This window comes from Chrysochloris asiatica, unplaced genomic scaffold (assembly GCF_000296735.1).
Source record: "Chrysochloris asiatica unplaced genomic scaffold, ChrAsi1.0 scaffold00004, whole genome shotgun sequence".
Taxonomy (NCBI): Eukaryota; Metazoa; Chordata; class Mammalia; order Afrosoricida; family Chrysochloridae; genus Chrysochloris; species Chrysochloris asiatica.
Window position 1 is genome coordinate 200629 of NW_006408522.1, and position 24835 is coordinate 225463.

The 24835-nt window shown below is 53.6% G+C and overlaps 1 protein-coding gene and 1 pseudogene across 1 annotated transcript; both read right to left on the reverse strand.

Annotated features, from left to right (window-relative positions):
* The window catches only part of LOC102826794, a 193179-nt pseudogene extending 191337 nt beyond the window's left edge, over nucleotides 1-1842 (reverse strand).
* Nucleotides 1843-3735: 1893 nt separating this feature from the next.
* Nucleotides 3736-11865, reverse strand: SKOR1 (SKI family transcriptional corepressor 1). Its single transcript, XM_006831502.1, has 9 exons — nucleotides 11843-11865; nucleotides 9333-11529; nucleotides 8161-8251; nucleotides 7182-7289; nucleotides 6601-6672; nucleotides 5224-5298; nucleotides 4936-5010; nucleotides 4331-4396; nucleotides 3736-3830 (listed from the first exon to the last, which is right to left on the reverse strand). Exons 1-9 carry the CDS (start codon nucleotides 11863-11865, stop codon nucleotides 3736-3738), a joined length of 2802 nt encoding a protein of 933 aa, XP_006831565.1.
* Nucleotides 11866-24835: the final 12970 nt, after the last annotated feature.

Genomic DNA, 24835 nt, shown 5'->3' on the forward strand with positions numbered 1-24835 from the left:
GAACTCGCAAAATGCGAGGGAGTGTGAGTGCCCTCTTTGGAAGACAGCTGGACCAGGAAGAAAGTTTTCCTGCTCTAGGTTGAAGCTCGCTTCCCTGCCTCCTGCCCCCTAAAACTAATCCTATTAGGGAAGGTTCTTCTGAACAGTAAGCCTGTGCTTAATTAACCTTATGCAAATGAGCTTAATTGCTTCTTAGTAGCTGCTGTCCGGAAGCACTTAGGAATTACTTCCCTCAGACATTCCCAGCACCCAGATGCACGTTTGTGGAGCGCCTGTGATGCGCTGGACCCTGTGTGGGAGGACACAGAGTAAGATGTGTACAAGGAGAATTCAGGCAGGTGAGTGCCTTGTCAGCTTCATGAACTAAGTACCATGAGAATGCAGAAGGAGAAAAGGTTACCTCAAGGCTTGAGGAGTCGGGGTGGAGTGGATGTTTCAAGACGTCTTTTGCCCACCTGTAACCCTGATTTGCAAAGAAAATGGAGCTGGGGAGTGGCTTACTGGTTACTCCCGAAAGAGTGAAAAATAAGCAACCTGATGCCGTCTCCGCCAGCATCTCCAACTTTGCTCATTCTCTCATCCTGAAATTTCCGGAATAGGTAAGGATACAGAACAGTACATTTCGTCCTCCGCGTCTCTCCCTAGGGGACCCGGGTTATAGCTGAAAAAGTAGTTAGAGGTCAAATGGCGTATTGACTTGGTTCCCTACCCCGGAACCTCAGACTGGGCTCTGGATCAGGGCCGGACCTCTGTCTGCACCGCCAAGGGTCAAGGGTAACCAACAAGACACCCCGAAAGAACAGCCAGGAGGACATTTTGTGCCTCAAGTCCCACTTCTGGGTTAGAATGAAGACGCCCTAGTCTGGGCCCTTCGCACGTTGACTGCAATGCCTAAAAGTCGTCGCAAGGTGGCAACGTTGTGGCGAGAAATAAACTTTTAAAATTTTGTTTTTTTCAAAGCATATTTTCCCTATTAATGTTTCATTTAACTTAATTAGAATCTGGTAAACTAATTAAAGTAGCTACGAGCCCCGCAATCAGCAATAATTCGTATAATTATTGATAATTACATCCCTACCAATCGTTTGACTATTAACATTGGAGGGAGAACAAACCATTTCTGAAAGGACTCGGTGCACACAAGGGTGTTTGCTTTCTGCGTGGGATCTGCCCATCACGCCCGGATCTGCAGAGATCCAGGCCTAGATGAGGCGCCCCTCTGGGCGGGTCCCAACCGCCTGCGCAGGTGTTTTTCTTCCACTTGGAGAATTCGAAACGTAAGGGTGGAAATGAACATTTGCTAGGCTCATCTGTGTGAGCTGCAATCGAGAACTTCCTGTCTGAGTGGTAACTGTTATTCCCATTTTACAGAGAAGGAAAGTGTGGCTCCCCAAAGTGCTGTCACGGCGAGGGGCAAACGCGCCTGTTAACCGCGCTGCTCCGCCTCGTCTCCGCGTGGTTCAGAGGACTGAAGTCGCTTCCTCTGAGGAACATCAAATTTCCCGTTAGTGTCACCTGCGCTGGACTGCAAGGTCGGTTTGAACCGCAAAGTCAGCGATTCAAGCTCACCAGCCGGTCCTTGGAAACCGTATACCAGCTCCCTATGGGTCGGAACCGACTTGACGGCACTTAACAACAACATCCACCCAGGGGAAACATTCCCGCGCCTTGGAAGGGCCTTCAGGGGAGATTGCGCATAGTGCCTCAGTTTACTTGGTCCTTGGGATACGTGGGGGCTTGAGGGCTCGGGGGTCTCAGCACAGGGGGGCGTTGGCACCGGTTTCCTGCCTTGACTGTGTGGCTGGGCTCTTCAGCTGCGCTCCCGGCTGGGAGCGGCCACATCCTCCCGACAACCCACCAGTGTACTTACTTCCCGCCGCACGCAACCTCCAGGGTCTCCTCCGGGGGCGCTCGGCCGCTGCCCAGAGGGAAGCGCAGGGGCACCCCTGGCTGTGCGGGGTCAGATTGTTAAGGGCGCCCAGGGCCCGGCACGAGCATTGGGGACAGAAGATAGACACGGAAGGCCCAGCTAGTCTGCTGAGGAGGCGAAACTGAGGGAAAGGCAGAGCGATTCCCAGTACGAAGCGCTTCCCCAGTTCATCCACACTTTCCTGCCCTCCCACCCCCTTCAAAGTGCTTGGCGGTTACCGGTTACCTGTAGCCAGCAGGATCGCTGCGGAAATTGAGGTTGTAGGGTGGTCAAGCAGAGGCCTCAAACCTCCCTCCCTCCACCTCCCCACTCCAGTCTCCTGGACGTAGCTTCGGCGGGGGCCAGCTCCCTGCCCAGGCCTGGTCCGCGCGGCTGCCCGGTACCTGCGGCCGGCGAGTCTCAAGTTCTCCCTGGGTTCCTCCACGTCCTGAGTCCACTCGGACTAAAATGGGCAGTAAAATCCGCCAGGACTCCCTTTCTACCTACGCACAAGTGCGGGAGCTCGCTCTCCTTGTACAGACTTGTGGCGCCCCCATTCTTTGAGCTTGTGGTGCTTATGCCTCATAGAAGGCAACCTTGAGTCCACCCTGGCATTCTATGCTCACTATGGAAAACTGCACCCTGTGTCTGAGCGCTCCAAGGGTGACTTCCCGCGAGAGGGCCACAAATGAACGCTTGGCCCTGGTGAGCACTCGACGGCAGAAGACTAAGGAATATGTCCCATAGAAAAGACCCGACAGAGAGTCCTTATGTTGAAGGCAGGGAAGGGGTTGCCTATGGGGCAAACTGGGAGTGTCTGGACGGACTGGTGGAGAGGTTAGGAGCTCTGCTAGCCATCAAAGCAGGCTCCGGTCTTCCCACTCCAACCCACCCCACCCCAGGAGATAAGCGAGAGGATCGGCTGCTGGAGTGGAGAGGACACCCCAGACTAGTCCTGGATTCCTGTGACTCTGAAGACAGCGCAATAATCTATCCTGTCCTGGGTCTTACCCGGGGCGCTCTAGAACCTACGCTGCAGGCCCCTTGTCCACCTGTTGCGACGCCCTCAGCCCACTTCCTGCCCCGCCCCCGCACTCCCACCTCCGCAGTCCAGGAAGTGACAGTTTTTTTGTTGTTGTTGTGGTTGTGTTTTTTTATTATTATTATTATTAAAAACAAAAGAAAGTCATGGTAACAGGATGGTCTCCCCAAACAGGCTCCAGGTGGTCGCCATCTCGTGAGTCGTTTGTCGCCCTTTTAAAGTGCCATTACATCAAGAAGTTACAACCAAAAACATACACAAAGGAAACCCAAAGGGGAATGTAAAACAGAATTGGAAGTAAATCTAGGAGGGGAAGCAAAATAACTTACAGTATCAATAAATTAAAGTGAAACCAATACTGAACCAAGACACTCACAATACATTTATATCCATTGCACATAGCCACTTTGTCGTTAGGAACAAGAGTTTCAGAAGTGGACAGGACGGGGAGCGCGGGGCGGCGCCAGCAAAGTTGCTACATTATATTCACAATCCTGGGAGGAGAGACCTTCTCTCACCTTTCCTCCCCCCTTCGGTCCAGTTAACCCTTGAGGTTTGATGTCCTAGAGTTCAATCTTGGGGTGAGGCGGTATTTACAGGTGGGAAACGAGTCAGAGAGTCAGAGCCCTGTGGTAGGGTCTTGGAAGGGGGCAGGCGGGCGGGAGGCCGTATTTACATCGGTCCGATCCGAATGGCTTGTTCCTCACTCTGGGCCTCCAGGCCGCTGGTATTTACAAGAAGGGAGCAGCATGGCTTGAGGGCGCGTGGGCGCAGCGAGCCGGCCCTAGGGCAACAGCGGGGGCTTGAAGGAGCAGTTACCAGTGCAGTGTCGGGGCGTCAGCATCTTGCAAGAGAAGTGGTGCAGGGCGTCGTGGGCTTCTGGGAAGACAGCCGCACACACCAGGTTGGCTGCATGGCCGGCCTCGGTCGCAAAGTCCACCCGCTCCCTCCTCCTGCCCATCTCTGCTCCTAGCAAACTTTCTTTGGGCTCAAGGGTTCTCAACCGAGCAGAGGAGAAGGAGGTAGGAAAGAGACCCTGGAGAGTCTAATTCTCCCTTCGTACAGAACCACTACTGTCTTTCCATAGCCCCATTTTACAGAAAAGGAAATCGAGGCACTGTGCGAGGGATCGATCTGCCCAAAGCTAGAAATGGGGCCCAAAGGCAGATCTCCCTATGCCCAGAGCTCAGGGGGGTCTTTCTTTGTACTCCATCGTTCTAGAATTATTTCCCCCTTAAAATCAATTCCCATTAACCTCTCATCTTATGATAGATGTGGGCCCTGGTCTTCCTGCCTCACTAGCCCCTCCATTAGCTCGCTCACTCACTCATTAATTCACAGAACACCCCTCCTCCTATCCTTCCTTCCCTACACCGCACCTTTCAATTTCTGCTGGATGGCATAGCGCGCCTTCCGCTCCTGGTCCAGTTCGTTACACAGGGTGTCTGGAAGACAAGACGTGACGGGAAGTCTGTGAGGAAGCACAGGCCGCCGCGTGGCCAGGGTCTTAGCCCAGGCCTCACCCTTCCTTCCCCAGGCCTCAGCCTGGCGCAGAAGCTACGTGGGGTAAAGGGGGTGGGGGTGCTGCAGGTAGGGGGCGGGGAGACACCGAGGCTCCTAACTGCAATCGGCGGAGGGAGGCAATGGCCTGAGATGGCGCTTAAAGGCAGACGGATCTAACCAAAATTAAAGCAAACTTAGGCATTACTTCCCAGGTAATTTTACGCCTCGATTTTTAATTTAGAAACCATGGAAATTGCCGCGATAAGAAGTTCAATCACTCCATGTAATGATGCCTGCAAGCCGTTTGCTGGGCTCGCTTGCCATTCGGAGGCTAATCAGAGTATACAAAGGATATTAAATAAAAAAAATAATTGTTAAATTACCTTCAATTTAAATCTAAATGACTGAGCCAACATTGCGGCTCCTGCCAGACGAAAGGCAGTTACGGCCCGTGCACGCGCTCACCTGACTCCCGTCTTACCTCTGACAATTTGCAGCTGTTGCACCATTTCTTCTCGATAAGCCAATTCCCTCTTCATTTGATCCTGAAAATTATCTGTGCAAATTGATTAAGTGAGAGCTGTTACGCTCAACCCCTCCCCCAGTCCCACTTCCCCACTCCCTACCTCCTCCCCATCGGCCTCCCTGGAAACCCTGGAAAACTCGAGTTCCTAGCTTTTGACTGGGTGTACCGCGGCAGTTGCCTGCGCTGGGGTTGGAGGAAAGCTCGAGTGGCGAGTTGGAGTGGAGTAGGGCTGAACTGGGGTACCTTTGAGACTCTGAAATTCCCGCTCCAGCTTCTTGCGGAGTTCCATTTGTTCCAGAAGGAGTTTCTGCAGTTCTTCTGTCAAGAGTCGACAGTGGGAGGTAAGGAGAGCCAGAGCCAGAGGTGGTGGGGGGGGCCTCAAGGGGCTCAAGAGACGCCCAGGCCCAGCCTGAGCCCTGGCGGGTAACACAGGTTAGGACCCCTGGACAGAGACCCTCAGCACTCTGGCTTTTCCATTTGTTTCCAAAGGATTCGTGAAGAAAGTAAGGCTAGAGAATAGGTTGCTCAGGAGAATCAAATCCAAGATCTGTACACACAGTACACACTAAACTTCTAGGTCCTGGCTCCAGGCCCCGTTTCTTCCCCAGGGTGGCATCTGCTTTGGGTTCATCCAAGTGGTCTAACCTAGAGGCTGATCCAAAAGGACACCGTTTCCCATTTCAGAGGGAAGAACCCAATGTCTTTGAGAATTTGATCAAAGCCTTGGTTGGACCCTCTCTCTTCCCTGGAAAAATACACATACAAGAACTTGTCTACAATTTAAGGAGGTCCCTGGACCCCAAAATCCATGCTAAGAATCCCCATATAAAGCACCAATGACTTTGGAGGCAAATTTATAACAGAGAGTGAGAGATTGCAGCATTCCTTCCTCCATTTCCCAAGTACATCCCTGGGGTGGGAGTGAGGCAAGCAGCTAGCTGCAGAAGGGCCCATTTTTGTTCTCAGAATCATTTCTGAAGGGCTGAGAGGGGACTGCCTTGACCTTGAGCCCATGGGGAGGCTCCTCTGAGAAAAATACAGGAATGGGAGACACAGGGCACAGTGGGGTTGCAGGCATCTTTTGTCTGTGCCTTAACCCACCGTTTGTTGTTGCAGCATGATCAGCAATCATGTTGCCCCACTCTGTAAACAGCCTCTATCCTCACCCAATTTTTTGAGAGTGTGAGATGGGGAGATGATTATGTAATAATTTCAGGGGAAAGAATTACACTCTCAGTCCTTCACTAAGCAAATGCCTCTTGCAATCTAGCTGTTAAGGAAAAGCCATGCTTTCCAGGGAATTTGGGGGACCCAGTTTGTCCTTTCCTGTTACCCACATCCATCAGTTCTCAAGATGATTGCTCATTCCCTTCTCACTGGGCTATTCAAATAGGCCTGAGGCCTTGGGAAACCCAAATTTTTCATCAACCTCTGGGAGTCTGGCACACTCCCCAACATCCCATACCCACTCCTTCACACTTCCTTTTCACTCAATGAAAACTGATTCCCCCCAAGAGTGACTTTCCCACATTCCCTCCCACATGAATAACATCCCTTGTAGTGAGGGCCCATCTCCCCACCTAAACCAGGGTAACCCCCATTTCACAGAATTCACCTCACCTCTGGCCAAGTTCTCTATGTCCTTCTCCAGTAGCTGAGTCCCTGTGACATCCAGGGTGAGCCCGTCTTCGCCTGGTATACAAGGGTGAGTAAGAGAGGTTCCCTCCTAGGGGAAGAGTGAGCGTCCCTAGAACGTGCTACATCAAGGACCCACTCCAGACCTTTAGAGGACACATTACAGGCATCAGGCAGTATAGCTCTAGCTTTCTGCCAAACCATTATTTGGTGGGCATAAGAAAGTAACCTTCTACTTCGTGTTGTTGGCCCTGGGAAGACAAGCTCTAGGCTGTCTAAGGAAGGAAATACCCTTTGACCTGTTTTATAAAGTTAAAGATGCAGCTCATTTCCTTTAATCCCCTTCCGTTACCTAGAAGAGTCCCAAACCCAAGTAGGCAGCAGCTCAGGAAACCCGGTCTGCACCTCCGGCGTGATTTAAGTAATTTATCACTACGACTGCCCCAGAAGGGAACAGAGAGCCCTTACATTGGATAGAAAGCTTTCCAGACAAGCCCTTGGAAACCTGGGCATCCTAGGCCCCAACTCCTTGGTGGGCGTGGGGTGCGAGGGATCTTGGGGCTCACCTCGGTCTGTATTTGCAGGACTTGGCTGGGAGATGCTCCTTTGGTCTGGATAGGATTTCCTTGTCTCCAAATCGTCGGCGGTTGAATGATTGTCTTCCTTATCCGGCTCTTAAAGACAATAAACCAAGTTTCAAGGAGAAGCAAAGAAACCATGACCGCGATACCGCCAGAGCCGCCGCCGTCCTAGCAACCCGAGCCCTAATTAAAATCGCTGTGGCTTGGGCGAGCACCTTCAGGCTTTGGGCCCTCCGGCAACCCGCCCCACCCCAGCCCCGCGCTGTCTGCTCAACTCCCGGCTCCACGTATCCTCCCACAGCCCCTTAGAAACGAACGAACGAGTAGTGGAGCCCACCAGGGACGAGTGACCTACATCGTGCGAAGATACTGGGGCACTGCGAGCGCGCGTGGCCGCTGGCTCTGCCCGCACGGCTCCGGCCGAGGACGTGGCCCAGACAGTTTACCCGAGGGCAAGTGGAGGGCAGTGGGGGGAAGCCATGCGCCAGGGCCCAGCTGCCTCGGCGCCCCGGGATAACTAAGCCCTCCAGACCCTCCTCAGCAGGGCGCCGGATCTGACGTGCACCTGCGGGGCTCCACTCCCACCTCCGCATTGGACCTAGCTACTTATGTGCTTCTAGAAACCACATCCAAGAGCCCCTCACCCTCCGCCAGACCTAGCCTGTCCACGGAAGATTCGGCGTTCGAAACTACTTGCTGAACAAATGAGAGGACTTACAGAGGCTCCCAGGAGTGTTTTTAAATAGGTTTTAACCCAGTGTATGAGTGTGTACGTGTGCATGTGTGTGGAGAGGGCGTGATTCTCTTTTAAGTAACTAAACGATGGAAGTTCTAACTTAGGTTCCTTTTTCGTTTATAATTATTCCTCTCCCTCTTTGTCTCGCTTTCTCGAGATCTCTTTCTCCCTTTCTGGCTCCTGCCATCACACTGGTCTGAAGCCTCTGCCGGGGACTAGGAGCGTTACCGTGGGCCTCCGGGGTGCAGAGGTAGGAGGCTGTGGGTCCCAGCGCAATTGCGGAACTCTTCACGTGCTGCTCTCGCTCAGCCGCGTACACCTGCCTCAGCCGCCAAGAAAAGACAGGCGGTTAGGGAAATAAATGCTTCCCCTTCGCCGCCGCCCCAGGCCGCCCAGTCCCATGCCTTGGCCAGGAGAGAAGCGGAGAGAGTGACGAAGGGTGACGAGTCCGAGGACCACCGGAGCACCTGGGGCGGCGGCCGTATGACGCACACGCCACAGACCTGCCCCCTCCCTTGGAGACACCCTCAACGTTGTAGATTCGGTGTAATTATTAGCGCTCGAGAGAAAATTAACCCGAAATAACAAAGCTTCCAAGTCAAAAGCCGTTCCAAGGCGCCCGTACCCGCCGCCTCCCTTTCGACATTTTCAGTCCCGCCTGCATGGGCTCCAGGTCCCTGGTATAAATGACGTCTTTGCTTCCGGTTAATGATTCGTGTTTTAATGGACCAAATGGAAATATACAAGTGTGTGCACCCACTTTCAAGATGACCAAGATTCTGGCCTAGTCCCCAAGACGCAGTCCTGCCGACCTGAGACCCCACCATACCTGTGTCAGCCCTCCTAACATGCACACAGTCTTCTTCCCTGCTTCCCACCAACAAGCCCTGCGGTTACCGAGATGGGAGTCGAGGACACTGGGAGAGCTGGTTGGGGGGAAGGGGAGATTCTCGGGACCCCTATTGCTAGGACCAAGCTTAAGAGGTGGCCTTCTCCTCTAGTTACCACTGTTCTTCCTCCAGGCTCGGACACCCTTTGTATGGGTACTCTTTGGCAGGACCTCAGCACACTTTTCTATCATTCTAGGTCCGTTTCTCTGCCCCTCTTTCTTCCTCCAGACCCTCTCTCTGTGGCTCTGCCTGTCTCCTCCCCATCCCATCAACACAAACGCACTAAACGCGCTCCTCAGACAGCTGCCTCCTCCCCACCCCCATCCCCGGGATCAGCCGAAACCCTCAGCTGGGGGGCCAAGAGAGCCCAGCTCCACAGGAGCAGCCTGGGCCCGAGGCTCAAACGTCAACACAGAACAAAATTAACCAGCTCGCCCAGACCTGACGTTCGTCGCAGCAATACCGAGTGGATCAGAGAGGCGCCCCGGGTGGGGCTGGCGTGGGACTCACCTTGGTCGGCGCGGGGCCCCCCAGCGGCACACAGGGCTCTCGCAGCTCGTAGCCGCTGCTCAGAGGGCTCCTATCAGATCTCTGCACCACGTCGTCGGCCACTGGGTCCCCGAATGCGGACCGGCCCACTGGGGGTGGTCCCAGGCGGCGCCGAGGCTGGGGGCTGCCGCCGTCTGGAGAGTCTGCGGAGCCTTCGGCTCCAGAGGAGGTGGTGGACGGAGGCCCAGTGGGTGGGTCGCCGTCGGGGCCGGCTCCCGAACTGGGAGCATGGGGCTCAACCTCGTCCTGGGCGCCTTCGTCGTCCGGGAAACGGTTGGACTCCACGTCCACCTCGGGCTCGTCGGCTGTGTCCACGTCGGGCGAGGCAGAATGGTAGCTGGAGCTGCCCTCGCTCAGAAAGTCTGGGCTCACATAGCCTCCACCGGCCCCCGCTCCTGGCCCTGGCCCGCGGGCCGGCCCTGCACCATACGCGTCGCGGGCGCTGCCATAGAGCTTGGCGATGCTCTCCGCGTCCTTGACCACGGGTCTGAAGGCCGATACGTAGGAGCCTTTGCGCGCGGCTGGCGGCGGTGGCGGAGCCAGCGGCGGCGGCAGCGTCTCGTCCGCGCCGTCCTCGTCCAGCTGTCCGCGGGACAGTGCGCTCGGGCAGCGTTCCTCCGCGCCCAGACCGCCCTCCTTTACCGGCTCTGTACCGTCCAAGGGCTCAGGGCCACCGCCGCCCGCCGCCGCCGCCGCTGCCGCCGCTGCCGCCGCCACGGCAACCGCCACGGCCTTAGCCTGACTCTGCGCGGCAGGGTAGGGCGGCACCGGGAGGCTGCCTGCCGCCGGCCAGAACATGGGAAACGTCGGGTACACAGTGGCAGCGGCCGCTGCGGCGGCCACGGCGGCTGCGTCCTTGGCTGCCCCCGAGGGCTGGTGCCCCCAGAACATGGCGCCGCCGCCCGGACCTGTCCCGGCTCCCGGGGGCAAGTGGCCAGTTCCTGGGCCTCCCGCGCCACCGCCAGTGCCGGCAGTCCCGCCGCTCCCGGTGCCTGGGCCGCCCTTAGGCTCGCCCGCTCCCAGGACCGGGTCGTCCTTCTTGGGGCAGAGACCGAAGGCCGTGGGAAAGCCGTAGGGATGAGGGAAAAGCGGCGGGGGCAGCTTCTGCAGGAGGCCAAAGCCCTTGCTGGGCACTGGGATCACCGGGTAGCTGCGTACGCCGGCGCCACCACCAGGGCCTCCAGGGCCCGCGGGACCGCCGGCTCCAGCAGCTAGGCCAAGACCGCGCTGCGGGTGGGGAGGAGGCGGCCCCGGAGGTCCGGTCGCCTCATCTTCACCACAGCGCAGGCTTTTATGGGGTGGCGGGCCTGGGGCCATCTCCGCCCCGCACCCTGGGCCACCCGCGCCGCCACTGCCAGCACCACCCTTCCCCTGTCCACCCGACCCGCCATTAGCTCCGCCGCCCCCGCCGCCTCCCTGCAGCGAGAAGGTCCGCTTGCGTGTGCCTCCATTGAACATGGCCTTGACGTCCTCCCACGCGTGACTCAGCTCATCCGTGGCCGACTTGTCACTGAGTTTGAGGTGACGGCGCCACGAGTTGAAGTTGGCGGCGTCTGGCTGCGTGTACTTGGCGTCGGGTGTGCGATGCGAATGGAAGATGAACTTGTTGGGTGAGAAGTACATGCTGCAGTAGCCGCACTTGATGCACTTGGCACGCGAGCTGTTGTAGCGCGCGGGGATGAAGCTGCCACGCGAGCCCCACGCGCACTCGTGTACCACATCAAAGGCGAAGTTCTCGGGCAGCTTGGGTGGCTTGTGTTCGCCTAGGAACGACTTGCACAGGCGTTCGGCCTCTCGCTTGGTGATCATGCCGCAGCGGCGCGACGAGATGGGCATGGCCCCGGCCCGACGCAGAATCTCCAGCTGCACCGGCGTGCACTGCACGCACGTGATGCCCAGGGCCACACGGCGGTTGTGGATCTCATTATAGCTGTAGTTCTTGAGGAGGGTGTTGGAGATCTGCGCCAGGCACAGACGCTCCTGGCCGTCGATGACCAACGACACGATAGGCACCCCGTACAGCGATGTCTCGCCCACTTGGTTAGGTTTGAGGGCGCTGGAACCCGAGTAGGGCTGCAGCTCCTGCTTGGAGTTGGGCGAGGAGCTGCCCTCGCGCCCTGGCCCCAGCTGAGTGGTGAGCGCCTCCATACCGCCGCTCCTGCGAAACAGAGAAAGCAGAGAGCAGATGAGCCATTTTCTGCGTCGCCGCCGCCGCTGCTCTGGCCCGCCCAGCGGGGCGCGCAGAGTCGGGCGCGCAGGGGAAACTTGGCAATGGGGAGTCCAAGCTCATTCGCCCCCCTGGATGGGCGCCTTTTGTTATTAAGACACGTGCTGGCGCCAGAACAAAAGCCCCCGGGGTTTGGGGAAGGAAAAGAAGTAATGGAGACTCCAGGAATGCCCCAGCTGTTAGAAACCCCATCTCGTTTACAGAATGGGGAGGAAGTGGGGTTTAGAGAAGCAGAATGACTTGCCCAAGGCCACACAGCAAAGCCATTGCCAAATCTAGGCTTTTCGGCGTCCAGATCCGTGAGGCTTCGGTCACCCTCACAGCCCACCCTGCCAGCCAGGGTCCTCAAGCCCGGACTTCGGGGACCCTCGGCCCCTTTGCTCAGTCGCGCATGCAAGCGGGCGGGCCGGGGCAGTGCGAGGAGGGGTTGGGAGAAGGGGGAGGGGCGGTCACTGCCCATCTCCAGACAGCTGGGGGGAGGGAAAGAGAGGGGAGGGACCCAAGGCCATTAGGGAAGAGAGCGTCAGAGGCAACTGCTGTTCGAGGTGCTGAACCCGACCCTTCCAAAGCACGCAGTACGCGCCTAGCCCCAGAGGGGACCCTATCGCGCCCAGTTCGGTGCCGAGCTTTCTCCCAGAGAGACAACAGCTCCGGCTTCCGCAAACCTGAGCTTCTCCCACGCGGCCTGCTTTCGTTGAGCAGAAAGATTCTAATTTGGAATAGAAATCTCCCCTCCCCCCTATCACTGGGACTGTATGATAAGCTCTGGGCTGCCAATCACAAGGGCGGAGGTTCGAGCCCACCAGCCGCTCCGCGGGAGAGGGTCGCTATGAGTCGGAACTGGTTTGATGGCCCTTTAGTACCAGCATCAATGGGATCAAGGTCCTGCGGTTCCTGACCGCATTTTCTGCATTTTTAGCCACGTTCCAGATCAAAGCTGATATCCATCGAGGTCAGCACGTGGGATGACGAGGTTCTCAAGAAAGTTTAGCCTCTTCTCCTTCACTTCCAATGGTCCAGTCCTCGAGTTTTCCCCTTCAGATATGCCTTTTCTGCTCAGGTCAAGTGCAGACTCCCAGGGCTCTGAGTTTCGTCTTTTTGGGGTTTCTCCACTCTGAATGGTCTCCATGTCCCACTGTCCCGGCTCACATGGACTGGAGGAATCCCCACCGGTATCTGAAACCAATGCAAGGCTTCAGGCACAAAAGTTGCTGCCAGACGGACGCTTTACTCTCTGGCCCAGGCCCGGAGGCAGCTGCACCTCAGCGACATCCTGGCTGGGTGGGAGGTGACTAAGGCTGATGTTTGGGGCACTGTATGTCTCATACACTGTCTGAGGACACCTGTCCTCAGACACTGAAGGCTCGGATTGGGCCCATAGCTCCAGGTGCTCCGGCAGCCCCGGCAGCTCAATTTTGGGGGCCCCATCATCTAAACCCAACCCGAAAGGCAAAGTCATTTTAAGAGGGTAGCTCTAGCTAGACAGGGATGCTAGTTTAAAACCCTTCAGCGAGGAGACCGGATCTTATGTCTCCCGCCCTCTCTATTTGTCTAGGTGCCCCTCATCTGTCGATCTTATCTATCCTGAGCTGTCTGTCTCTCCCAGTTCGCTCCTCTTTCTCCCATCTGTCTTCATACCTTCTTCAAATATCACGCTATGTATCTGTTATCTGTTTCGTTTTTATCTCTGCGGATGGAATTGAAACAAGTTGACCCTCTCTTCGCTTTGAAGTCTCTGGTACAATTTTAGAAGCAGAGTAACTGTCCTAACTTCCCTGATGCCAGGTTAGCAAAAGAAGCCCCGTGCCCCTCTGGGGGGGGGGGAGGACTCTCAAACGGACTGGGGGGTGGGGATGGTGGCCCGGAGCACGAGGCTCTGGAAAATGACCATGACTTCCCGGTTTCCCGAAATCGGCGAATGTGTCCAGCCCGCATGCAGTGAAGAGAGCATTCTGAGCCGAACAAGCCGAGAGCCCCGCATCTTTGCCAGGTTTTTCTTAGTGGGACGAGGGGGCTCAGGGCCCCGGTGCCAGGAAACGAGGGACCTTGAGAAAGAAACAGAATTTCGCGGGCCAGAGCAGAAAGCCTGGGAGAAGGGCTATACGCAGCGGCAAGGAGCAGCAGCCAGGGCTGGCTCGGAGAATCCTGCTTCGCTCCCAGGGCTTCAGGGGTGAGCTTAGGGAGGGCGATGAGGCGGGAATCGGGGAGCGATTCTGTAGACTCTTAGGTATAATAATAAAACCAACAGCTACAAGAACCCAAATAGGAACTAAACGAAAAAAAGCCGGCAGGGACCAGGGGCGGTTGGAGGCTGCATGCGGGTACTCACCGTGCGGCGGCGGCGGCTGGAGCGGGGCGAGTGGCGAACGGAGGTACGCGGCGGGCGGAGAGGCGGGCGGGAGTCCCGGATCCGCCGGGCTCTCCGGGTGACGGCGCGGCCCCTCCCCGCGCGCGCGCACAGCCGCGCTCCCGGGCTCCCGGCTCTTACACAGCGGCCCCGCCGGCCCCGCCCGCGCGGCGCCCACTCTCAGCAGGCGCGGGACTCCGGGGTCCCGGGCACGGAAACGTGTGCCCTGCGCCCTTGCTCCTGAGACCCAGGACGGGCCCGGAGCGGCGGCCGAAGCCTGGAGCGCATGGCGCGGCGGCGGACACCGCGCGGTTACAGCCCGAGTGGCGAGGCCGGAGCGGGGCGGGTACGCCTGACAGCTGCGAACCGGGGCGCCACACCCACAGTCCGTGTAGTCATTCGTGCCCTCCCTAGGTCCGCCCGCCCGTGAGCCACGCGTCGCTCCCGCCTCCTCCCTGCAGCCCCAGGCCTGCGCGCCCCAGGTAAGCGGCCGCACACCTGCGCCCCGCGTCCCGCACCTGCGTCCCGCGCCCGCCGGCGGGGCCAGGAGGGGGGAAGGGCCCGGACCCACAAAGTTTGCCTCTACGAATTAACTGGAAAGGACTGTGCATTCCTCGCTGAGGAACCAGGATTGATCTGGGCCAAGGTCGAGTGGTGGGGCTGAGGAGCCCCGCAAGAGAAAGAAACGTAGAGAGAGAGGTACCACATTTTTGAACAGCAGGAGCGGGGCAGGGCGGCAGAGCGGAAAGTGGCCCTGAGCTGCTGGCAGTCCCAGCGCCCAGAGTAGATGAGTGGATGAGAGCCGCGCAGGGGCAGAACCGCCTATCTATCCCACAGTCCTGAATTGGGTGATGGTGGTGGTGGTGGTGGTGTGTGGGGTGTTTCAGGAGCGCTCTGGCCTGGGCAGAAGGTTCTAGGTTCCAGGGCCCACGGTCTTGGATTCCACCCCTGCCACTCCTCCGCCTGGGGCAGATTCGGCTCAGAAAGAGACCTGGGTTCCATTAAGGCTGCTACTCGGTTTCCCTGCGGTGGGGTTTCCTGAAAATGCCCTCAGCACCTTCTCTTTTCCCAAAGCTCCATTTCTCCCCTCCTCTGCCTGTCTCCTCTCTTCTCTCTCTCTCTCTCTCTCTCTTGCTCTCTCTCTCTCTGTATCTTCACCATTCTCCCCCTCAAACACACACACACACTACCCCTTGGGTCCCCATCTTCCTCCTTTCTTTTTCAATCTCGATCTCTACTTTATTTAAGTTACCTATTCGCACACCCTCCTTCCTAGCCTGCATCCGGGCGGCCCCTCGGCAGTTCCCTCCTCCCATGTATTAAGTGTCCTTAATGGACACGTTAATTAAACTGTAATTAATCATACTGTCCAGCCCAAGTTTGAACAATTACCCTAATCAAACAGAAGTTAATAATGGCAGGGATGGCCCGGGGCGCGGCGGGCCGTCAGGGCAGGGGGCGCCGCGGCTTCAATGGTTACCGGCAGAGGCAACAGCAGAGAGAGCCGCCCGTCCTTGGAACCCGGGCGCTGCCATAAATCTTCAATGGCCAATAGCTCTGGGTCGCCCCTGTCCCTGCCTCCTCTAGCTCGGGGTTACTGGCTCTCTCCCCTCCTGCGTTTCGGGTCCTCTGGGGCTCGCCACATCTCCCCTTCTCCTTCACTTCTTTCCTCTCCCCTTCCCTGGCTCGCAGAGACCCGGAACGGATCCGGAGGCACGAACGGATCGTCCTGGCCTAGACGTCATAAATGGGGTGGCCAGGTACGGTCTTGGGACTCGGTTTTCTCCGTTCCCCACCCTGATTGGTGTGCTCTCCAAGGCCATGAAACTACCCCTGAGTTTGAGGGCTCTATCTCCTTGGCGTGTCTCTTCTAGATGGCTTCCTCTCTCACCTTCCTTAGTTTCTCTCCGTTCCTCCTCCTCCCCTTTCTCTCCCTCTTTTCATTTGGATGAGTCCCTGAGCCTGCTCAGCGCCTCTTTCTCTCTCTCTCTGGCCCCTCTATTCACGCACCTTTCCCAGGCTGTTTCTCTGTCCCGCTTTAACTCTGCCGCTCTCTGTTCCTCCTCCCCTCCAGGGAAACTGGGAACCTATTTTTTCTGTCCCAGTCCGAGAGCGGGCCCCCAGCCCCGCCGTGCTTTCGGCCCAGACTCCCCAACCCCTTAATTACAATCCCGTTCGGTAATTATTCTTCGTCTCCTAATGATTTTTAAAGGCATCTCAGAATTCGGTGTGGTGGAGGAGCCAGGTCAGCCTCGGGGTGGGGGATGGGAGTGGAAAGCAAATGGACAGCGCCCCCGCCCCCCAGCCAGATCTGCCGGTCCTGTTTCTAGTGAACTTCGAGGGGCCAACCATTCATTCATTCATTCATTCGGCGCCGGCCTCTAGGTGTGCCTGGCAGCCAGACCACGGGGCCCCGGGTAACCGCACTAGGGGGCGTACTGAGGCGCCTCTGCTACCAGTTCAGCACCGAGCAGCGGACAGCTCCCGGAGCCGGTTTCCAAAGCCCGGAGTCCCACAGAGCTCTTACTCCTGAATCTGAGCTGGGGCCGCTCTTTGAAGGGTTGGTGGTTTCCAGGGGAGTAGCTGGGACTCTGCTTCGGATCAGCATTCAATCGGTTACTTTCAACGCGAACCGCGTTTTATAGTTTTCAGAGTAAGTTTTCACGATAGTCCTAGAATAGGGAGGGAATTATTTATTCCCATTTTACTGGCAGGAAACTGAGTCAGGCAATGGAAGCCAACCCACCTAAGCTTCTCGATCAATAGAGGGGGCAGCCTTATCTTCCAAACACAAAATGTACGCTGTCACTGTCAGGAGGGCTTCGCTTGGTAAAGGGAAGATGCGGGAGTGTGCCGCACAGCGCAGCTCAAGAACAGCTTATTTCATCGTCCTCACAACTCTTTGTGCGGGGGACACTGAGGCCTAGCAAAACCAGGTCACCTGCTCAGGTTCAGGAAACCAGCAGTTGGCAGAGTTGGGACTAGAACCAACTCAAGGACCCTTTTCCTCAGTGGGAACTCTGGGTCCTGCCGCCCTGTCCAGAGCCAAACGGCTGCCAGTTACTGTCCGTGGCCTCTCTGGCCCCGATTAACGATTAACGCATATTCGCTGTTCGGTGGTCAGACTCCCAATCTCCGGATCCTGAACCCGCTTCCAGTACTACCACTATCCCTTGTGGGCTTGCGCTGCCGCCCAGTCCCTAGCGTCGTGTCCATGAAGCCAGGCCACCGATGCCCATTCGGGCTCGTTCTGGGGCTGGGGTTGGGCGGCCGCGCCTCCTCAGCAAGCACATATCTTTTACCAGTTGAATTAACGGCAGTTTTCGTCAGTTAATTAGGTTTAATTTACATAATTAGTACAGTATAAAGAGGATTGGGGATAATCATGGGGTACGTAGCGCTTACTGTGTAAACACGTATTCTGAATTAAAAATCAGATGTAATTAAGGCGCGCAGGCCCTGTTTAGGCAGGGTTTTAATTGTAATGAATTTCTAATTAACACTCAATGATTGCCAAATGCAAAGGGCTGTAAAATTTTCTTGTAGTTTTGCTAATTTATTGTTTACTTAATATCTGGATATTAATCCGAGGGCCAGATAGACCCGAGCCCTGAGTAGCGCCCAATCAAGTGAAGGCGACTGGGCGGGGTCGGCTGGGCTGCCACGGAAGAGCAAAGAGACCACGCGCTAAGGTGCTCAGAGTGCCCGCCCGCCCGCCCTACTCCGGTGCGGACTGGAAGATGGAGATCCTGAGAGGGTCCAGACTTGCCGGAAGTGGCATACTGGAGGCCAGCCCCCGCTCTTTGGAGTCAGAGGCAAGACCAGCACCCCTCTCAGAGCGGGACTTCCCACTCCGGGGCACATCCAAAGGAGGGTGGAAGTTACACGACGATCTCAGTCCAGATCCAGCTCTTCTGACCGCATGAGTGCCTTTGGACCTTGACTTGACCTCAGTTTCTGCATCTGTAGCATGGGCACACTGACTTGCACTTTGCAGGAGCCAAGGCTTGTCGAGAGGACCCAAGAACGGGCCCAGTTCAGGTCCATGGACATTTTTCTTCTGGAGCCCAGGGGTTAGGGGAGTGTTGAGGGCCTTGCTTGGAAAGGCAGAGGGAGCCAGGAGGCATTGTGGATGTTTGAGGTTCTTACCCTTCTGGGGGAGTTCTCTGTACTTGAGAATGCAGGTTAGGCTGGGAGAGATTGAAGAGGGAGCTCCTATGGTCCTTTTTTGCCCAACCCAAGGCCTGAGCAGGGTGAAAGAGTATCCTAAAGGGTGAATTGTTCCTGAGGACCCCTTTCTCCAAATCGATACCTACTTCCCAGCTGGCCCTGGGGTGAGGGCCTCCCCTCCTGCCAATCCCAGCTTGACCATAAACCTCTATTCTAGATCCTCATAGCACAGGGAGACACTTAGAGGTTGCCTCCCAACTCAAGGAAACACACTAAGAAATTCCAATCCTACTTAGAGACTGCCTTGACTCCTCCCTCCCAGCCTCTGCCTTCCAGAAGCCTCCAGGCCTCTCCTTGACGCTGTGCAGGGTCTCTTCTAACCCTCTCTCCCTGTCTAGGTCCCTGTCCCACTCTGCTTTGTTGCTGTGTATTTTCATCAAGGAGCTCTGGTAGCATAGTGGTTATGAGTTGGGTTGCTAACCTCAAGGTCAGCAGTTTGAAACTACCAGCTGCTCCATGGGAGAAAGTCGAGGCTTTCTGCTCCCATATGTAGGGTCGCTGTGAGTCAGAAGCGACTCTACAGCACATCACCACCGCCACCATAGTGGTGTCCTGGTGTGGCAATGTGGGATAAGCTTCGGACCACAAGGTCTGTTTGAACTGCAAGGTCAGAACTGACTTGCCAGCACTTAACAACATTTTTGTCATTGGCTTGTTCACTGGTTAATGTTTTAGTTATTTTTTTGATGAGTGCTGTCTCTCTCTCCTACTGGAATTGTGTTCCCAGCACCTAGAACAGAGCCTGGCACATAGTAGGTGCTCAACATGCTTATAGAATGAATAGATGGACAGCATTTCAGTTACGTAGTGAGCCCAGCCCAGGTCCCAGTTGACTGACCTGCTGGCCACAGTGACTGGTGCTTTGAAACCTAGTCCTTTAAGAGTAGAAGGTTCTTTGTTCCCTAATGGTGTAGAAAGTCTTGGACTTCCTTCCTACCTTTTGCTTAGAGGTAGGCAGGCAGCTCATGAAGCAATTGTGCTGACTTGTTCTCTCAGGAGGTTGGGAGAGGCCCTGGTAGGCAGATGTGGAGTAGCTGGCAGGTTGCTGAGCTCTCCCAGGCCACAAGAGGTTCTTCCCTCTGTGCTGTCTCCACTCAGCATGATAAGGAGAGGAGTTGTAAAGAGAACAGACTCTAGAGCCAGCATCACCTGATTCGCATCCTAACCCTGCTTGTGATTTTTTCTCTTGGAGCCTTCAAACCTGCATTTGAAAAGCCATCATATGGGTTTAATGAGGATGTCATAGGGTTAAGTAAGGTGCTGCATGTAAGGCACATAGCCAGGATGTGGACCAGGGTGCCGTGAGTGAGATGCCTAGGATGCTTACTTGAAGGGCATGCTATATATGTATGTGGCCCTGCCCTGAGCACGCAGCACAGACAGGTGTGCAGCACACTTGAGAACCCCTTCCTGACAACCTCCCTGAACATGTTGAAGTCAGGGGCTGACTGGACAGGTCCAGGCAGCTCTGGGCCAGGTTTGGGGGTTCTGGGCAAACCATGGCATATTACACTAGTTGATAGAAGGGCTGGGAATCTAGGCTTCAGGTTCTTGACTTCTCTGAACTGATTCCAGGAACCTGAAGGTGCTGGTGAAAGAAAGAAATGAAGAGAAAGAAGGGAGGTAGGAAGGAAAGAAAGAAAGATGTTTGGTGTTGTCCAGTTAGTTCCAACTCATAGCAACCCTGTAGAGAGTTTCTGAGGAGCTGCTGGTGGATTTGAAGTGCTGATCTTGTGATTCACAGTCCAGTGCTTATCCTGTACTGCCACACTAAGTAAGATACACACACACACACACATGAGGGCTTCAAAAAATTTGTGAGAAAATGGAATTAAAAGATAATGGAATATTCCCACAAACTTTTGTAGCACCCTCATATATGTGCATTTGTGTATATATCTATGTGTCTGCCTGTCTATCTAGCTACAAGGGGGTTCCAAAAATTTTAATAAAAATAACGAAATTTTTCCATGAACTTTTTGAAGCCCATATATAATATTCTTAGCTGCAAACTGAAAGGTTGGTGACTCAAGTGCATGCAGTGGTGCCTTGGAAGAAAGACCTATGATCTATGTTAGAAAGACCAATCATTGAAAACTCTGTAGAGCACAGTTCTACTTTGTACACAATGAGCAGCTGTGAGTCAGTCAGTCAGCTTGACAGCAACATGTTAGTTGAACTGGTTGACCTTTCTGGACCTACCAGCACAGGCGCCAAGGGTGAGGACACAGCAGGTCTTCCTGGACAGCAGCCCCCTCACAGGGGTGACACATTTATATCAGAGTAAGGAAATCAGGAGTGCTGGCTGGATCTTACTGGTCATTGCACTGGAAGTCAGAAAATATCTCTGAGCTTGTAACATTATAAGCTTTATAAACTGTAGAAGGAGGCACACAAGCAAAGGTTTGTTATCAAAGGTTGGGCTAGGAAATGAAGGCGAGACATTGTTTTAGTTTCTGTAAAATAAAAAAAGAATCTGAACTAATTTGCAGTATAACCTAGAGTAAAGAAATTGATCTCTCTTTCATAAGCATAAGAAAATAAAATCTTAACAAATTGTTATGAGGATGAAAAGAAAAAAGACATGGAGGTGGCATCTGACTTCCTTTGACTTCACAAGAGGGAAAGAGAATCAAACTCTTTGCCTATGAGGCTGAGGTCAGACATGCCTTTCAATCTTCTTTACTGTTGACACCAGCCCTTCCTCTCACAACACTCTCCACTTCTCAGCTGGGTTTGATCATTCATTGCAGTGGCTACATAGAACTCACAGACTATAGTCATGATTATGGGGTTTACTAGAGATGTTAACAGGGATCAGGAAGTACTCAGAGTACAGGTGAGTACAGCCTCTTCTTGGCCTGGCTTCTGCTCTGCTCAGGTAAACTTACAAAAGTTCTTTTTAACACTGCTGATAAATACCCAAAGGGCACACCATTCTACTATAAACCTCATTGGAAGGTGTCCAGCTTTAGTTCTGTGGGTCAGCAAGCTCCCCAATTAAGTGCTTCTCCACAAGCAAGTCTCCTGCCTGAAGGTACTCAGCTTTACTCGATCCACATGTCTCATGGCTCTGACGGCTGGGTTTCATGCTCTGGCTTTTGGTTTTTCTACTGCGACCATTCCTCTGTTGCTTCTTTGGTTTCACAGTTACCTCCTGGGTTGATGAGATTTAATAAGCAGGTGTCTTTGGGGTCCAAAAGACGAGTTAAACTCATGGCTTTTCTTTCTTATTGGTAATGAGATCCACTCTTCCTGATAGCATTGTTGTTAAGTGCCTTTGAGTCGGTTCTAACTCATATCAACCTTGTACAGGATTTCCAAGGGGCTACTAGTGGTTTTGAACTATTGACCTTGCAGTTAGTAGTCCAGTACTTATCCTACAGTGCCACACCAGGACTCCTGCTACTGATATGGCTTGTTTTATACCCAGCAGGCTGGCAAAATTGACCAAGCCCATGTTTCAAGGTTTTACAATCACAATTAGCCTTGTTAACAATCACTTACAAATGAATTACTTATAATCACTTATATAATCCTGTCAACATCTTCTACCTTCTCTTACTCAGACTCACACAGAAAAGAGTCATTTGGTGGGAGATACAATGACTCTGGACAGGAGAAGCCGTATGAAGTAATTCACTACTCTGCAGTTTCCTAACAAATTACGATAAACTTTGTGGCTCAATACAATTTGTCATAGATTGAATTGTGTCCCCCAAAATATGTGTCAATTTGGCTGGGTCATGATTCTCAGTGGTTTGGCAGTTATGTGATGATTCCCCATGATGTGATCTGATGTGATAAACCAATAAGAGGATTAAGGGTGGGCTGCAACATCCTTAATCCTATCACAACCCTGATCCAATATAAGGGAATTTCCCAGGGGAGTAGCCTGAGATATCATTTATCTTACAAAGATAAAAGGGCAGGGAAGTGAGCAGAGAAAGGGAGATCGAGAAATAATATCTGGGAGTGGAGTACATTCTTTGGGCCTGGAGTCCCTACACTGTGAAGTTCCTAGATCCAGAGGAAGATTTGATGTTAAGACACATGGAGATCTCCAAGGACTACTGGGTCTACAAATGCTGAAAGGAGACAAAGACCTTTCCCCAGAGCTGACAGAAAAAGAAAGCCTTCGCTAGCATTGGCACGCCGAATTCAGATTTCTAGACTCCTAAACTGTGGAAGAATACATTCCTATTTGCTAAACCCATCCACTTTTGGAATTCTGGTATGGTGCTGCAGGATAATGTGCTGGACCTCAAGGTTGGTTTTGAACTGCCAACCTTGAGGTTCAAGAATATCATTTAAGGTATTTCTGTTATAGCAGCACTAGATAACTAAGACATAACGTAAAGTTATTATCTTGTCGATCTGGAGGTCAGAAATCGGAAATGGATCTCACTGGTGCAGTAGGCTTTCTTTTCTGGAGGCTCCAGAGGAGAATGTGTTTCCTTACCTTTTCCAGATTCTGCATTCTTGGCCCATGGTCCCTTCCTCCATCTTTAAAGCCAGCCACAGTATCTTCAAATCGGTCTCTGACACTGACTCTTTGCTGCCTCCCTTTTCTACTTGAGATCACATTAGGCCCATCCAGATAGTTCAGGATCATCTCCCCATCTCAAGGCCATCTGATTAGCAACCTTAATTTCCCCTTGTGCCATGTAGCATAATACAGTCACAGGCATTAGGACACGGATCTCTTTTGGAAGCAAGGGGAGGCCTAAAGTATTCTGCTCACCACAGCTGTCTCTTCAAAAATGGGTTGATGTGGAAGTTGGGGTATATGTGGAGGACTTGATGATTAACAGTGCACAGATTAGAGTGTGTGTGCACACTTGTTTCCACCCTTGGCTCCTGAGTCACTGCTTTCAATCCAAAAGTCAATACCTACTCGATGTGGACAAGGCCAAAGCTATAACCTTGTAGCTGCTATGTAACTTTGTAACCATGTGGATAAGACCAAAGCTGTAACTATGTAACCACTGGGTTACACAGGCTCCCAGGGGAGCTGAGGCAGGCCTGGGGGTGAGGAGGAGCCACACATGGTGGATGCAGCATGTCACCTGCTGGGCACTCACAACAGATAAGGAGAAACACGATTCAGTTCCCACTGACTACAATACATCTTATGTCCTCCATTTTTGTTCTCCAAGTCTGGAGGGCCAGAAGTGGATGAAAAGCAAGGAGTCACAGAGAATGAGGAGTGGTTATGTGGGTCTGTGGGTATCTTGTTCCCATGGCAGGGCATCCAGGGTAGGTCATTCAAGGTCTTTGAAGCCCTGGCTGTCCCACCCTGTTCCTTATTTAACTAATATTTCAGAGCTTCTCCTTAATGCCAGACTCAGTGCTTGCCTTCCTGGACTCTTCCTAGGACAAAGCAGACACAAACAATATCCACAACAACCCACAAGGTGGACACTATCTTTACTCTATTTCACTAGTGGGGAAGATGAGGCCTTGGACTGTGTAAACATCTTGTACAGGATCACACAGGGAGTCAATAGAAGAGCCAGAACTCAAACCCTAAGTCTCTCCCCCACAGGATGCCCAGAAGCAGTGGAGGAGGCTATGGGGTGGAGTCCTGCTGTGGTACTATGGGATAATGTGCTGAGCTGCAAGGTTGGCTTGAACCGCAAGGTCAGCAGTTCAAATTCATAAGACACTCCTTAGAAACCCTATACAGGGTAATTAGGAGTCACAACTGACTTGACGGCACTTAACAACAATAGGGTGGAGGGGAAGGACTCAGTTTGGGTGTCAGAAGACTGGACATTGAATCCTGTCTCTTCTATTGTCCTTGCTGAGTGACTGAACTAGGCATTGAAAATCTTTTTAAAACGAATATTTTCATTACAGAAGTCCTCCATGTTCATTGCCTTACATTTAAAAATGCACAGCAGAGCAAGTTGTTCACAGGGAAACCATCAAGGCAAGCAGTCAAGTCCCTTCAGGACAAACCCCACTCCAAAACTGAAACTCAAAGGGAACACATGAGCAGGCACATAAGATTGCTGGTGACCACGTTGGTTAGCTGGTGAGTGGAAGAGGGGGAAAGGTAGCAGTGAAGACGTGGGTTGAGTTTGACCATGTTCCATAGGCTCCCATCAACCTGGAGATGAGAGAGATAGAGGAAGGACTGCTTGGTTCGAAGTGTGGTGAGACCTGGGGACTCAGGAGCCCATGGAAAAGGACATACCACAGAAGGCTGGAGCTGAGAGTGAAGCATCCAGCTGATATGACGTGAGGGGAGACACACAAGAGAACCAAACTTGCAGATAGTATCCATTTGACCTAGCCTCAATGGCTTGATGATGAGATCTCGACTAGAGGAAGACAAAAAAACAAATTTTGATAAAGTAAATACATGTAAATTGCTACAATTAGTCACTCAAAATACCAACAGAAAGGGTATACTTCACATCCAGTATCAATGCTATCCACTCTGTACACAAGGTAGATAGGGACGGGCAACTTAGACACTAGCTACCTAAAATGAGGGGGCTTATAAAAGTATGAAGTGACCGGCTTACAAGTTTTCAAGAGGGAGTTTAGTTTCAGAGTGTGTGGTGGAAGGTAGAATCCCCACTGAATAGTTTGTCATCTTGTCTAGACAGGTCTGGTGAAAGGAGATGGGGAAAAGATTCTTATGATTCA